This window comes from Micromys minutus, assembly GCF_963924665.1.
Source record: "Micromys minutus genome assembly, chromosome: 20".
In the NCBI taxonomy this organism is placed as follows: domain Eukaryota; kingdom Metazoa; phylum Chordata; class Mammalia; order Rodentia; family Muridae; genus Micromys; species Micromys minutus.
Window position 1 is genome coordinate 6,951,942 of NC_137955.1, and position 17,599 is coordinate 6,969,540.

Below are 17,599 nucleotides of genomic sequence, written 5' to 3' on the forward strand. Positions count from 1 at the left end.
TCCCCATCTCTGCTCAATTCCAGCTGACCAGCATATACTCATTAGCTGATGGTCTTTCATGAATCAGCTGCTGCTGCTGCTAAAGTCACGCTTTAGAATGTGGGATGTAGTTTTCCAGGTTGTGAATTCTGTTTTCAGTGTATACAAACATTTAAGAAGCAAACAAGCAACAGATCCTTTTTTCCTCTATGTGTCCATTTGTTTATTTGAAAATGAAGGGATCCAGGCTGTTGTGAGGATTATAGTAGAGCATAGGCAGGAACTAACATGGTGCCTGGATTTCATCATGCAATGTCTCATTTCTTTTACATAATACAGATCATGACTCAATGCCAAAATATTTAATAAAGAATCCTGGCACTTGACTCTATTTTTTTCTGAAGATGGAGCAGTTGGCTCTAAAGTTCTAAGAACAAGGTGCAGAGAATCACACAGTGCGAGTCATCTCATTCCTCTGGAATATTAAGAAGTTCAGTCATATTTTCTAAACAATGAGAAAAAGCTTAAAATTTGAAAAACTAACCAAAGAAAAAAATCTAATCTGTCTGTAAGCAAACTGTACCTTTGACATACCTTGTAGAAAGGGATTATATGATTAAATTGGACAGTAAAATTATATTAATGGTGCATTTATGACAATCAGACACTCTGGTACAGCTATTTTCATTTACTCTGGCAGAATGAACATGGATGCCTCTGGGAATTACTGTTTTTGTTTTATTTTGCATTAAGCGATAGACTGGATATAAATGATTTCTATCCACAATAAACTTTTTGAAAGCTGTTGCTCATATTTACAAATGCACTCTGATCACATTTAGTTTTCAAGGTGGCTTATTAAAAATCATTTTAAAAAGTGGATACCGAAAAGAGAAATATAAAGGATATATAGGCCTGGAGGGACGAAAGAGAAGGAAGAAGTGCTACAATTATATTCTAATATCAAAAATAAAAATTAAAACAAGAGACTGTTATTCAAAATATACAAATAATATAAAAATTATCAATAAAGAAAAAATAATTTTAAAAGAATTTTCAGGTCTGAGAATAGGTCTTAGTTTATTTCTCTGTCGCCAGGATACAATTCTCTGACAAAAAGGAGAAATTCTTTTCTCTGGCTCAAGGACATAGTCCATCAGAGAGGTTAACGCATTGAAACATAGGTCAGTTGGTGACAATGCATTTACAGCCAGAGGACAGATAATGGTGAATCCATGTTGCTCACTCAGCTTCCTCTCTCTGCTTACCCACTACAGGATCCCAGCCAGGAGATGGTGATGCCCAGCATTGGTGCGTCCTCCCATCTTTATTAGTGCATTCAGGATAGTCTCCCACAAGCATGTCCAAAGCCCATCTCCCTCATGATCTTTTATGACTGTAACTCTTTAAAAATCCACTCTCCTCTTTTTGTTCCAATAATTCATTTATTTTTATTCACTTTAAATCTCGATCATGGCCTCTCATCCCTCCTCTCTCCCCAGTTCTGCCTTTTTCTCCCAGTGTGCCCTTCTTTTCTCCTCAGAGAAGAGCGAGCCACTCCCCCCTCCAACCCCCACTTGGGAACCATCCCACCTTGGGCCATCAAGCCACAGCAGGACTGTGAACATCCTCTGCCATGAGGCCCAACCCAGAAGTCCAGGAAGGGGAAAAGAATCTGATGGCAGGCAATAGAGTCAGAGACAGCCCATGGGTAGACCAAGCTGCCCATCTGCTACAAATGTCAAGGGATCTAGGACCAGCCCCTGCATGGTCTTTGGTTGGTAGTTCAGTCTCTGTGAACCAGCCTGGGCACAGGTTAGTTGACTCTGTAGGTCTGTCTTCTTGTGGTATGCTTTACCCACCCTGCTCACTCAATTCTATCCCCCAGCCATTTTCCACAGACTTCTGGAACTCCACTTGATGTTTGACTGTGTGTCTCTGCATATCTCCATCTGCTGATAAGGAAGCCTCTCTGGAGACATTTATGCTAGAGACTCCTATCTGCAAGCATAGTGGAGTAATATTAATAGCGTCATGGGTTGGCTCTCTCCCATAGGATGGATCGCAAGTCTGTCCAGTCATTGATTGGCTATTCCCTCAATCTCTGCTCCATCTTTATCTCTGCATATTGGCCGGATAGACAAATTTTAGGTTAAAGATTTTGTGGGTGGGTTGATTGCCCCTCATTCTATTGGAAGTCCTTCAGGCTTTGGGAGGTAGCCACTTCAGTCTATATCTCCTGCTGGTAGGAATCTCAGCAGGGGTCACCCCCATAGACTTCTTGTAGCCTCCCCTGTCCCAGACATCCAGCTAGTCACAGAGATGTATCCACCAATTTCCATTCTCACTCCCAACTCTCCCCCAATGCCCATCTCATGACACTCAGTCTACTACAACTAAAACAAATGTCTTACCTGTAAGGGTAGTTGACTATTCTGCTCTATTCCCTGGGGGCAGCAGAGTACATTCTTTACTACCCACCTCAATATTCTAAATTCTTTAATGAAAGACCTGGTGCCACCTGATGTTTTAACAGCTCTCTGGGTAGGTACTTCCAAACCTCCCTCTGGCTAACACACTCTCCCTTCCAATATTTCTAAATAATTACTTACTAAAACCTATATTCCATCTTGGCCACCCTGGGCCCAGGCTTGCAGCCCACCTGGACCACAATCTCCAACTCTTACTTGTTAGCAGCCCCTCTGTCTCTCTGATTTGCACTTCTTAGACCTGCACCTTCTCTTTCTCCAGCATGGTGACTTCTCCGCCTGCATTGCTTGCTCAGGAATTCTAAAATATCCCACCTCTGTCTCCATGCCCAGCCATTGGCCAACAGAAACTTTATTTAGCAATTAAAGCCAGCTGAGGGCAGGGACCCTCAGTGTCCTTCATGCAGATGTGCTAATTCCCATGTAATTTCAGAAACCCAACTAACATAATACAAGCAGTTGATGTGATGATTTGGGAAGAACAGATTTTTAAAAAATTATTATTATAGTGCCTCTTCTCTGAACATGATGTGACATTCCAATTGTTCAGCACTGTTATGCTTTCAACAGAGTGTATAATTCTTTCTATTAATGACATGGACAGACTTTGGTGAATGTTGTTCCCTTGATATGTTATTTGTTGTAGTTACAATGCTACAGTTGTTACCTGTTGTAAACATGACATGAATAAAAGAATAATAGGTAGATAGAATATTATTTATATCCATAACACTATTAAAAGGGAGAAACAAAATTTACCATATATCCTCCTTCCCAACATATATTTAAGCTGACCAAATTGTCACTGTCTCTCACCTCAGTGAGATTTGTTATGCCCAATAGGCTTATATTGATACCCCAATACCTGGCAAATATTATGGTTTACATCAGGATTTCCATGGAGCAGGGGCCTATGACCCCTCAGTCTTGCATCTTTCATGCCTCAAGTGCCACATGAGCAGTACCATCATATTCTTCTGCCACCTTGGCGTGGAGCCTGCTCCACCTTGATCTGTTTAGTCATAATTTTGTTGCTGATCACAAGAGAAAAAAAAAAAGACTTTTCTAAGCATTTTCTTTTGAAGGAGGAGAATCCCTAAAGTTGCCCAGGTTTTTTCTTTTTACATACTTTTGCATTTAACACAACACACAGGAGCCTTTAATAGATGAACCCTTCTCTTTAATGCGATGCTTTTGTTGTCCCTGTGTATAATGCCAGGTTTCTCCTCAAAGGCACTGATTTTAACAGTTGTATGCTTTATTGGCACCCTCCTTGTTCAAATGTGTAACTTTGCTCACATACTTTTTTTTCCCCTCAGAACAAGTCTTTCCATCATCTTTAAATTAAACTTCACTCAACTTCTTAGGATATTGAAGAATCAACAACATCGTCATCATTTGAAAGCTAGTAAAAATGTAAGACATAGTGCCTCTCACCTTAGACCCATTATATAGAAATTTGTACTTCAAAGCAAGTTCCCTGTATGGTTTGTTTAAGAACTAACAGGAGCTTGAGAGATTTTCATAGTCCTTAAGAGGGAATATTACTATTCCAGTGGATCTAATATTTGTTCTACTTAGCTCAGAACTGTCTGAAAATCTAGCTTTATGGGAATCCAATGCTTTTGTCCTATACCAGCACCTTCATTCATGAGCAAGAACACATACAAAATTAATATAAATACATCTTCACAAAAAAGAACTACCTAAATTCAGCAAAAAGATAAATCTTTCAGTCGAAGTAATGTCAAGAAAAAAAATCTTTGGAATGATTAAAATTTGCAATTATCAAAGCACAAGTAAATTGTTATATCATTTAAAAAAATAAAGTCAAATTAATTAAGTTATTGTATTAACATGAATATATGCCCCAAAGATATTGAGCAAACAAGTGGAGAAAGAAATAGTAATCTCCTTTCTTACATATGATATAGAAATATAACCATTCATGAAAGAGATAAATACTAAATTTAAGAGTAAATATTAAGTCCAATTGAATTAAAAGTATCCTTTCTTTAAGCTTTTCTTAAATGTATAAATACTTTATTCCTTTAAATTTTGTAACTTGTATTGAAATGCATAATGGAAGGGTGAAAATTAAAGCCTAGATAATTAATTTAACATAAGACTGCAGCCCTTAGCCATTTCTGGCTAACATTTCTTATTACTACTTTCATAGACCAAATGGCAGAAATGGGCTAGTGTTCATCATATCTGTTATGTTTACAAAGTACAGTGTCTAGAAATATTAAGCAATGCACTGAAATGTAAGTTTTAGTTTTATATTAAAAAACTTACCAAAGGAAATAAAAATGTGGACATTCCTCCAGTTTTAATTTGAGTAAGTTTGGTTTCAAGTAATTATTTGACAGAATTGAATTTTCAATCTTCTCAGATTGATTGTGATGGTTAAATCCCTGATATCTGTCTCCTTTCAACTGTTCCCTGACTCTTTCAAAAGTGAACAATAAACATCTTTACAAAGAGATTCTCATTTGAATAATTTATGCAGTATTCTAGATGAATTGAAATCTGAAATATACAATGAAAAAAGTTTTATTCCTGAGTAAGGTAACCCAGTCACAAAAGAACACTCATGGTATTACTCACTGATAAGCAGATACTAGCCCCAAAGCCTCAGGATACCCAAGAAACAATTCACAGACCTTATGAAGCTCAAAGAGAAAGAAGGCCAGAAGGTGGATATCTCAGTCCTTCTTAGAAAAGAGAGAGAAAAAAAAAAAAACTCATGGGAGGAAATAATGGGACAAATAGAAGAGCAAGGATTGGAGAAAAGACCATCCAGAGACTGCCTTACCTAGGGATCCATCTCGTATGCAGCCACTAAACCCACACACTATTGCCAATGCCAAGTAGTGCTTCCTGGCAGGAATCTGATATGGATGTCTCCTCAGAGGCTCTCTCAGAGCCATACTGATACAGAGGAGGATGCTTGCAGCTAAACATCAGACTGAACACAGGGACTCCAGTGAAGGTGATAGAGAAAGGACTGAAGGAGCTGAAAGTGTCTGCAACCCAATTGGAAAAACAAAATTATCAACTAACCAAACCTACTGTAGCTCCCAGAAACTAAAACACCAAGCAATAAGTTCGAATGGAGAGCCCCATGGCCCCAGGTGTAGCAGAGGATAGCATTCTCTGGCATCAATAGAAAGAGATACCTTTATTCCAATGAAAGCTCAATTTCCCGATGTAGGGGAATGCCAAGGTGCTAAGGGGGGAGCAGGTGGTTGGGAGAGGGAGTGTCATCATGAAGGCAATGGGAGGGGAGGGGGGATGGGATGGGGCAAAGGGGATAATCTGAAATGTAAATACAGAGAATATCCAATAAAAAGTAAAAAGAAAGAAAGAGAAAAGTTTCATTTATTTTATGTATTTGAGTGCTCTATCTGCATGTGCACCATTATGTCCGAAGAGACTATCACATTATAGATGGTTGTGAGACATCCTGTGCTTACTGGGAATTGAACTCAGTCAGTGCTCTTAACCACTGAGCTATCTTTCCAGTTGCTCGGAGAGTACATTTACTAATACCATTTACTATGAATTTAATAATGTCTCACAGTAAAAACACTGCTTTTTATCTTTTACTGTGTGGGTTTGAACAAGAAAAATAACCAGAGAAGTACTTTTTTGGCTGGAAACTTTGCGCTTCAGGCTCTTACTTCATGCTTTGAAATGAATATGGTTGAGCTCCTGAGGATGGGGCAGACCCTTACTCAATGTCAGTTATGAACTTTCTCTGTAGTGTTTGATTTTCCTCTTCAGAATCTTCTGATTTAGTGATCATTTTATAAATAAAATTTCCTATAGAATTTGAAGGCTAATAAATTTTCTAAGAAATGGAAGTTGTCTTTATAAGGCATTGTCGTTAATAAGGCCTTCTGTGTTTTCCTTTACAGGCTCTTTCTCACTATGCACACCTCGTAATAATTCTGAGAAATCGTTATGAGAAAGACAGTATTATCACTATAAAATATTATCGATGTACTTATTTGTTTTCAAGTTACACTGAGGATTATGTTGGGTTAACAAAGGTCATTATGTAATTTGATTGTCCATGCTTGCATTCCTTTGTTTATTTAGAACACAAGGAGACCCTGCTTTATACTTTGCTACTGAACTTCCAGGTCCCTTATTCCACAGAGGTACATGATGGGCAGAGAACAGTGACAAAGTGACATTTCTGCAGGAAGATAGATGGTGAGGATTAGACACGAGAACTGTGCTCAGTCTTAATTCATTTACTCTTTCAGCTTATTTGAACTTCTTGTAAATTTTGAGTAATGAGAAAACCTTAATTCTTCAATAATCTAAACAAAATTTTTATCTAAACTTCATTTTCCTAGTGATTTCCAGTCAAAACTCGGTTTTGGAGTAATTAAGTGTCTTACTGCTTTGGTATTCAGAAATCAGAAGACATTCAGTTTAGAATAGTATTTTTAGCCTCACATAGTCTGTCCTAGTATCAAGAAACAAAGCATTTTTTTTTCAAATAGGAACTTTAGAAATCACCTTTGAAAGTCAGGTTTTAACTAGTTTGCACACGGTTTCTTCCCTCCTTAACAAAAGCTTTATGGTAATTCAGGGTGATGGTTACACAATTACTGACGACCTCCAACTTCAGCAATGACCACAGCCAAGCCTCAACTTAAAATCTTTTTGTCATTTAAACCCTGCGAAAGGAACAACATTAAAATGCTGAGCTTGGATCAAATTTCCTGTTGAAAACGTTAAACAGTATCTCTCATGAAGTATCTCAGAGAAAATCCCAATGATGGATGATATATTGCACAAAAATCTATAGCCTGACAAGTTCTAGCTTGATTCTAGTAAATTCAAGCTAGAAATAAAAGCAGAGTGATGGATATTTTTTGTCTGGAAATGATATCAGTAATAACCATTAGAAAACAAGATTTTTCCCTACATTTACTTCAGAAGTCTTGAAGAATGAGCTTCAGTCTGTCTGGGGAATTTTGAACCATTTAGTCAGTCCTATCTTCTGCATTACTTCAAACTGGATGATGATGATGATGATGATGATGATGATGATGATGATGATGATGATGATGATGATGATGGCAGTAAAATGTACACTCTCAGTACATATTCCTATCCGTGTGCTTGGTGCTTAACTGAACAGACTTGCCCAAAACTCTCAGATCCACCTGCCTCTTCCTCCAGAAGGAAATGCTGAGATTAAAGATTTATGGTCACCATACCTGTCTAGCTTCTGTATTTTCTTAAGTGTTAAATATCTAGAGAATATCATCCTGAGTGAGGTAACCCAGTCACAAAAGAATAGACATAATATGCAGTCACTGATAATTGGATACTAACCCCAGAAAGCTCTGAACACCCCAGAAACAATTCACAGACTGTGTGAAGTTTGAGAAAAGAAAAAAAGAAAAGAAAAGAAAAGAAAAAACCATTATGCTTAATCGTTACACACCAAGAAAACTTTGACTAATTTCGGGTTACACCCTGTTTTCCATGTACTTTATGCTCATTGTAACTAGTAAGATCTTAATGCACACTATCAAACCTTAAAAAAAAAAATGCCAAGCACTGACAAAAATGTAATCGCATACTTTTATGCAAAGATGCTTAAAATTTGTACATTTATCTTTGTTTTTTGTTTTTTAAAATAAAGTTGTTCAATTAAAAAATTAAAAAAAAGAACTCGCTAACTGTGAGCATGAAGAAATGCAATTCTAGTCTGCTCTTATTATATATCACAGTATTATAAGATTAATAACAACAAAATCATAAAATTATCAGTTACCTAAAAACTGCAGAATCCTAGCACTGCATGTTCATCCTTTCTAGCATCCAGTAATATGGAAAAGTGTCTCTAAGTCTACATTTAAAGAAAGCAAATGCTTGATATATCATGTACTTTAATTTGAGAATGAATATAAACTACTTGTCAATTTCCTGAACATGACTTAAACATGCTACACCGTGCCATATTAAACATGTTACACTCTACAGTATTAAGATATAAAAACAAATCCAAGACTCAACACATTCTAATTTTATTGAAAAGAAAAAATAAGCTTGTTAGCTATTAAGCCAATTAGGATTCAGTACAAATGGACAATTACTGACTGACATGTTTCCTGGTTTGTGACTTTCATGTTTACATATGCTAAGTCTGACACATCGGTATTTATGTTGGTTTTTTCATAAGTACATATTTGCTTTTTGAATATGTGTTTTCTCTTTTATTATATAGTCTTAGATACTTTTTTGTCTCTGAAAATTTTAGAAGTTAAGTGTGCATTATAATCTCTGAAGCTGCAACTGCATTTTAATGAACATTTTAATGGTTTTGTGATGGATTTTACTAGAATAGTTTACATGTCTCCATGTTTTAACAAGCATTTCTCAGAGTCTGTCTTGCTGAGCATACTCGCTGCTTTCTTCAGTGTTATGAATCGTCACACATGACAGCTTCAATGTTTTCTTATTCTGAAATGATGATGGCACTGTGCCCACATTAATCCATCTTCAGGCACACGGCCCTGCATTGTATAATGTCTGCCCACCTGGACTTTTTGCTGATGTTTTAGTGATTACTTTTTTCTCTGGTTTCAACACCTCAAAAGTATGACATTCAAAGCTCAGATCTGAACACAACAGTAAGACACTTGCAGCTTGTAGCGAGTTCTTGCCTGTGATCTAGAATTGGTTGCTCTGAGAATCGCATTATGACTTCTTCACTTCAGGTATGTATCAGAGTGTCTAGATAGATTTTTTTGCATGCTGCCTTTACTCTGATTACTTAGAAGTGCCATTATCTATGTTCAGTTGGGACTTTTTTTTTTTTTCAAAAATAAAGGCAGTTTTAAACAATCTCCTAAATGTCTCTAATTTTCAGTATTAAGTTATTTTTTATAAAAAAGGGTAATACTGCCATCCTCATTCAATAAAACGTGTGAGTTCTATAGCACAAACGCTGGCACCTTAACATACAGAGCCGAAAGTGTTGTTTGCCATTTTTCTTATAGAATTTGTGAATAACAGATGTTATAGGCTTCCAAAGGGAGTAGAACAGATGCCAAGCTTGGTATAAGAGCTCAAGAAAAAGAAAGGATATTGTCAAAGGAAGAAATTTTAGTGACATTTAATGGATTTTATTTATTTTATAATAGTCTAGCCTTCTTAATACTGTGATCTTTTAGCACAGTTCCTCGTGCTCTGGTGACCCTCCCCAACCACAGAATTATTTTCGTTGCTACCTCATAACTGTAATTTTTCTGCTGTTATGAATCATAATGTAAATATTTTTGGAGGTAGAGGTTCACTGATTGAGTTATGATCCATCAGTTGAGCATAGGTATCTTAGAATCTTTGGGTTTCCTTAATATATGCTCAGTTCCTTTAAGATAAACATTTCTAGATGGCGCTCTGAAGCACTTGCCAGAAGGTGGCGGCATAAGCAAGCCCTTCGTTCACAGAGCTGTCCCGGGTGCTGAACCCAATTTCGAAGAGACTTTCGGGATGCCACCAAGTTCCCTGGAGCTTTGCATACTCTAGTGAGAGAGGCTTAAGTCCAAAGTCCATAGGAAAAGAAGGCTTTTGTTACCAATACGCAGACGAACTTTTTTTCCATGGATTTATTTCCCATAAATCGATGGGAGGTGTTAATATCATTGAGATGAAGAGAGTGGTGGCTGAAAATTGTGTGTGTGTGTGTGTGTGTGTGTGTGTGTGTGTCTGTGTGTGTTATGTGTAGAATACACACCTAATGAATTTTTAATGTTGTCTTTGAGATTCGGTCATTTTTAGCTCCCGTTCTTTGTTCTTTAACTTGTTCGTTACAACCCCCCTCCCCCCGTCCCCAACCCACAAGGATAATAGAAAAAGGTCATAGGCACCACTGACCTAGGATAAGTTAATACATTAAATGAACCGGTTTTAAAGAAGCTGAGATTATTCACACCTCTTCCTGATCATTTAGCGGTCAGAATTTAGAAGGTAGCTTTTCAACCCGCAGAGTCTCTGAAGGTTTTTCCTCATCCCCTGTAGCCACAGTGTGAACCTGGCTCTATTTAAGAAGCTGGCAGGGAATGTTCAACGGGGAAATAATACTTTTCTTTCTCTTTCTTTTCGTTTTTTTTCTATTCTCCTTTTTATTTTCCTCTAGTTTGCTAGGTGGGAGGCAGAGTTTAATCTGTTAAAACATTGGTCTGTCTGACTAGGGATACACACACACACACACACACACACACATATATATATGAGTTCTGAGTGTGTACTGAGTGTGTGAGATGTAAAGAGGACTCCTGGCTAGAGGGAGAGGAGGGCGGGGACCCAGAAAAAGGAGCCACTTGGGACTGGGGAAGTGTTGGATGGTGGTGGGGGTTAGCGTGGGAGGAAGGGAGACTAGTTGTCTGAGCGCCACAGAGGACTAAAGAAAGAGAGGTGAGAAAGAAAGGAAAACTGGAAGGGAAGGCCAGTGGGAGGAAGCCGGGAGACAGAGGCTGGAAAAAGAAAAACAGACTAGAGAAGGCAGGAGAGACAGAGACGAGTGTCACAGAGTGACCAGGGAGGATGGGGTTTCTGGAATCCACAGACTTCTGAGACTGTCAGTCAGGAGAGTCCAGCTCCCGCAGCCAGTTGGGCAGCGACAAAGTGAAATGGACAGTGTGAGACAGATATTGCAGCCATCTCTCCAGCACCCAGAGATTTGGAAGCTGCTTTCAGCCCGACAACAGTTTCCTAGCTGGATCCTCGGAGTGCTCAGGACGCGCGGGAGCCAAGCAAGAGAGCGCTGGTGAGTGCTCATTTCTGATGCCTTCACTAGAGCGAGTAAGAACTTCCCGCTCCAATCTGTGGATCCCCTCCCTCTAAAACTCCCCGGAAAAAAAAAAGGAAGACCCTAGGGGGAGGGGCGAGGGAGATCCCCTGCAGTTCTTTCCCCCTCCCTGCCCCCCGCCCCAGCGGGAGTGCAGGCAGACATGGATATCTTCAGTCTTGGCCAGGGCAATAACACCACAGCGTCCCGGGAGCCTTTCCGGACTGGCGGCAACGCTACTGGCATCTCCGACGTGACCTTCAGCTACCAAGTGATCACCTCTTTGTTGCTGGGTACCCTCATTTTCTGCGCGGTGCTCGGCAATGCCTGCGTGGTGGCTGCCATCGCCCTGGAACGCTCCCTCCAGAATGTGGCCAACTATCTCATCGGCTCCTTGGCGGTCACCGATCTCATGGTGTCAGTGCTGGTGCTGCCCATGGCTGCTCTGTACCAGGTGCTCAACAAGTGGACCCTGGGCCAGGTCACCTGCGACCTGTTTATCGCCCTGGATGTGCTGTGCTGCACCTCGTCCATTCTGCACTTGTGCGCCATCGCGCTAGACAGGTACTGGGCGATCACCGACCCTATAGACTACGTGAATAAGAGGACGCCCCGGCGCGCCGCTGCGCTGATCTCGCTCACTTGGCTCATTGGCTTTCTCATCTCCATCCCGCCCATGCTGGGCTGGCGCACCCCGGAAGACCGCTCGGACCCCGACGCGTGCACCATTAGCAAGGACCATGGCTACACCATCTACTCCACTTTTGGCGCTTTCTATATCCCGCTGTTGCTCATGCTGGTTCTCTACGGGCGCATCTTCAGAGCCGCGCGCTTCCGAATCCGAAAGACTGTCAAGAAGGTGGAAAAGAAGGGAGCAGTCGCCAGCTTCGGAACGTCTTCAGCCCCGCCCCCCAAGAAGAGCCTTAACGGACAGCCAGGTAGTGGGGATTGGAGGCACAGTGCTCAGAATCGGGCGGTGGGGACGCCGTGCACTAATGGGGCGGTGAGGCAGGGTGATGAGGTCGCCACCCTGGAGGTGATCGAGGTGCACCTAGTGGGCAACTCCAAAGGGCATCTTCCTCTGCCCAGCGAGTCAGGAGCTACCTCCTATGCCCCCGCCTGCTTGGAGAGAAAAAATGAGCGCAATGCTGAGGCAAAGCGCAAGATGGCCTTGGCCCGTGAGAGGAAGACAGTGAAGACGCTGGGCATCATTATGGGCACCTTCATCCTCTGCTGGCTGCCGTTTTTTATTGTGGCCCTGGTCCTGCCTTTCTGTGAGAACAGTTGCCACATGCCTGCGTTGTTGGGTGCCATAATTAACTGGCTAGGCTACTCCAACTCCCTGCTCAATCCAGTTATTTATGCTTATTTTAACAAAGACTTTCAAAACGCCTTTAAGAAGATCAGCAAGTGCACGTTCTGCCGCCGATGATGATGGTGGTGGTAATAGTGGTGGTGATGAAGAAGGAAGAAGAGGAGGAGGAAGAGTGTAGGGTTTACAGGACCCTACCCATTCCCTCGGTACCCCCACCCAGGAAGCAACACCTAAGATAACTTGCTTTTCCTAGAATATGCTGCTTCTTAGCCCACGGCTTTCGGACCTTGTTCTCTCTATATCTCATTTCAAGGGGACATTGCTCTGCAGAAATCCTAGAGAACCCCTAGCAACTGTGAAACATTATTGGCTCGGTCTTTGGCCCTAGAATCAGTTTTGATAGTTACAATAACCTCCCTTTCCAAAATCCCAGTTCTTAACGATGGAAGTTTAAACCTCGGTGATTCAAGGCAGAAAACCAAACAAAAAATATAAACTGTATAGACATCTACCCTGCCCACTAGAACTGACACCCTTGGTCCTACTTCTGGAACTTTGAGGTTCAAGACTGCTATGTCTCTCCCTCCCTCTTGCTCTAGAAACATCTCTTCCCTTTGGGTGTCAATCTGCACTGTTGAATCCGGTCTCCATGCACTCATTGGTGGTCTGAAAAGCAGAAAAGCAGTTGGAACTACTTTGGGTTATGGTCAAAAACAAGTGGCACAAGTGTCTATTGGAGTGGACTTGTAAGTAGGAGGTCTGTCCTATGGGGAAGAACCAGGAAGGCCTGTGGATGGTTTCCTGTCCTGGTGTGAGCACTCACCAAAGAAACTGACAATCAGACTATTTGAAGGAAAGAGTTTTATTCCTACAATTTGTACAATCTGTAAGTTCTGGCAAGGCCATATGTGGACTGCAGGAGGCGCCCACTGCTGGTCAGGGAGGGCGCATGGAGGGTGCTGAGATGCCCAGGATGGCTAGCCCCACCCTCAGTTTATTTTCTAGGATTGAGCTTCCTCAGAGCTGGTTTGCGAATCCAGCTTCCTTCACCTCACCTCATCATCCAGGAGCTAGTAGAGAAGTTTGAGTTTGTGCAAGAGGATGGAGACTTAGAAACGTCTAAGAAAGTGTGGGTGAGGGACATGTAGGGAGGCAAAGAGCATAAAGGCTCCCAAGTACTTCCAACTCCTGCTGGCACGTCCCAGGGTGTGGGGAGAACCTAAAAGGGTAATTTTAAGCACAGAATGCAAATTTTCTCAATTTATCCCTTCCCTATTTCGATCTAGGAACAGTTTTGTTTGGCAAATCCTAATAATGCTTGGAATTATTCTCTGGAACATTCTGTGCACACACAAAATCAGCAAAAATCTGGGCTCTCATTGCTGAGTCTCAGCATCTCACTACTACCTACCTAGGATCTGGATCTCGGAGACATACCTACCTGGGAGAATGATCTCTGTGGAGTCTCAGAACCTAGAAGATTAATTTGTCCCAGCCTAGCCAGCCCCAGAATTCTGAGGGTAAAGCTTCGCGTTTTAGAACATTTTTTTCTAGGTGTTCTCTCCCTATTTTTGCTGCCCTACCCCCACCAGAAAGAAGAATATTATTTTGGTGCTTCGTTTCTAGCTCTGTGAGAGGGCATCAAGATGTTTTCCTTATATGTGAACTTTGAATTTTCTGTTGAATAATGGTTTCGTTTTCAAGCAGTTACAGAGAGATTTTTCACTCCCCCATCCCCTTCAGCTGCCTCTTTCCAATGTCTGCACCTGCTGTTTTGAAAACCATGCTGCATCTTGGTTTTTTTAATTGCCAAAGTTGCCAGTGAGATTTTCCTCTTGTGTTTATATACGGGGTGAAAGGATTGCCCTGTCACACGAAGCCATTGTTTTATTTGTTAAACTGAATAAAGCATCTATTTGGTTTCTTTTGATCTACTCTAAAGTGGGACCTAGCATCATAGCCCATTGGAACAGAGCCATTTCAGAATGTAAGCCTGTGGGGTGTCTTCATCTGAGAGGCTGCTGAGGGCTCTTTGGAAGAGATGCACTGGACTTCTCCAGTACAAATAGCACTTGTTTGTAAATTTAGCTTTATTTATATTTATTTCTCACCAAAATGAAGAACTATATGACCAAATATTATTTCTGTATGTTTTTACTATTTTTAGAACAGGTCTTTTATTTGAAATAAATCGATCTCTAAATTTCAGATGTTACATTTGGAATCAAGACTTCTAACTTCTACTTCTTTGTATTATTATTTTTTTCATTAGGAATGTTTGATTATGATGGGGGAGGGGCATTGCTCTTGCTATTTTGAGAAAGAGACTTTAAGTAAGACTGGAAAGGGGGCACCCAACTGGAACATAATTGCGAAGTTGTAGAGCAATCAGAGAAATAAGTGCAACCTGCTGCACAGCTCTAAATAACCCCTGATGCTTGTTTTATTTTAAAATACTTGTATTACAGTAAAATACTAATGCATCAAAATTGGCCTTCACTTTTCCTCATGATAATAAAGGACTTTAACAATGTTGATGCTGTAATAAATTAAAACCAATAGCCTACATGTATCTTTATTTAGTCAGACTCTCCATTTGTGCTAGTTGTATTAATACAAAAATAAAGGTGAAAAATAGGACTGATCTCACAATTCAGGTTAGGAAATTGTTTGTTAGTTCTTTTTTTTTTTGTGACACTTTTTTGTCTAACTATATATCCCTTGCTGGCCTGGAACCTTCTATGCAAACCAAGCTTGCCTTTTTATAATTTCATTTTATTTTAGGTACATTGATGTCTTGCATGCATGTGTATGTTTGTGTGAGGGTATTGGTGTTGTGAACTGCCATATGTGTGCAGGGAATTGAACCCAGGTCCTCTAGAAGAACAGTCAGTGCTTTTAACCTCTATACATTTCTCTCTTCACTCCCACCCACCTCAAACTGGCATTTCACTGATGAGCTTTCCTTACTCTGCTCCACTGACCTGACATTAAAGGCATGGGCAGCCACACCCTGCTCAGGTAAGGGATGTAGCACTTAAGAGAAATATTAGGTTTTAACTCACAACTCCTAGGCAAATGATTTCTCTTTTACCTTTTTATTTTCTCCTCCCTCTGTCCCTTTTTCTGATTTCCTTCCTCCCTCACTTCCTTTACTATTCCTTTTTCCTTCCTTTTTTCCTTTCTTTCTCAAACTTTAGTTTATAAATAACATTTTATTTCATGAGTTTGACATGAAACCATCAACTTGATCTTGAATCTGCATATGCTTGCTTTTTGTCTCCCTACTTGAATCATCAGGATATTTCTTGTTTCTACTGTATCTGTTAATCTAAGATTTTCTGGTTTCAGAATGATGGCTGCAGTAAAATCTCAGTTAACCTCAAGGGAAAACAAAACTCAAATCTACTATGACGCCCTCAGAAAAACCCTCAGAATGCTCATGCCCATATATATGTATATGTGTGTATATATATATATATATATATATATATATATATATATATATATACACACACACACACATATGTATATATGTGTGTGTATGTAATGTATGTATGTATGTATGTATATATATATATATATATATATCTATATATGGAGATTATTTTTGGTTCTTGAATGTTTATTTTCTCATAACATGGCTTCTCTATGTAGGTCTGGCTGTCCTTCTGGAACTCACTCTGTAGACCAGAGTTCTGCCTGCCTCTGGGATTTAAAGGGTACACCATCACTGCCAAGCTTTGTTTGGTGTTTCTTCTCTAAAAATCATCAGTGTGTGAAGTGTCACATTCTGCACAGTTGTTTTTGGTCCTGGAGGAGCCTAATTCTCCCTCTCCTTTTTTCTTCTGCCTTTCCTTTTTTTCCACAAAGACTACCTGTTTCTGCTTCTGTGGGCCTTTCTCTAACAGAAAAATTTATGAAGATCAGTTCTACAGCTCAGGGACATGACTGTTATCAGTCACTTTCAGAGGGACTAGAAAAACCCAGAGACCCACTGACACTGCCCACATATCAGTGCATTTGATAATATGAGATGACAAAAGAGTAAAAGCTGTTATTGTGATGAGGGAAATTCAACCTGGTGGAGTGTGTACAAATAAACTACTATTTTCAGTTGGGGTGAGGATGGGGGATAAAACTGATCCTTAAACAAAGTGAACAAAAGAAGTTTGGCTTGATTCAGAGGACAAAGGTCATCATGAGATGGGATGACTGGGGAGAATTTATAGACATGTCTATCCAGGATGTACTTCTGGAGGATGAACAGCTAGATGTCCTTTAAGAGGTGACACACCAGAGTCTGATCCCTGTTTCCTAGTGAGCAGGCACTTGGGATGACATTTTTGAATGGGTTATTTGACCTTGATTAGCTACCATGGTAGTCTATACACATAATATTCTTTGTCGATGAGGCAGAAAAATCAACACGTTCTGCAATGTGATGGACTCATGAAGACGGAGGGAGAGAATGAATCTGAAGTCAAAGAAACTAAGGTGGGGGACTGATAAGATAGGAGGGAAATGTAAGCATAGAAAGGTGGCAGCAAGGTCAGAGCATGACAAAATAATTTACACTTATAAAATGGTTTTAATTATATTATTTAGTTAATTAATCAATTAACTTTTATCAGTTATTTCCTCCACATATAACATACCATTTAAATCCTCTTAGAAATGGTAAATAGGCCACTTTTGAACTAGAGCAGTGTTCTTCGGCTTGCAGTTCTGGAAGGTTAGAGTCTATCATAGTGGAATAATAGCAGCCAGCGTTGGGCAGTGAGAAGAGGGAGCTGCGGAATCACATTTCGACTGAAAACACAAGGCAGAAAGAAAGGATCGGCAGCACAGTAAACCTGTATCATCTCAAAGCCTAGCCCTGGTGATGCCCTGCCTTTAGCATGGCCCCGGCTCCCCTCAATCAATGCCACCAACTGGAAAACAATTGTCCCATTACGATAGTCTATTGGGGCATTTCCGGTTCAAGCCACC

At 40.3% G+C, this 17,599-nt stretch overlaps 1 protein-coding gene across 1 annotated transcript; it reads left to right on the plus strand.

Annotated features, from left to right (window-relative positions):
* Window positions 1–11,455: 11,455 nt before the first annotated feature.
* On the plus strand, window positions 11,456–12,724 carry HTR1A (5-hydroxytryptamine receptor 1A; the record flags this gene model as incomplete). Its single annotated transcript, XM_080933915.1, has 1 exon — window positions 11,456–12,724. The coding sequence occupies one exon, from the start codon at window positions 11,456–11,458 to the stop codon at window positions 12,722–12,724; it is 1,269 nt and encodes a 422-aa protein (XP_080790041.1).
* Window positions 12,725–17,599: the final 4,875 nt, after the last annotated feature.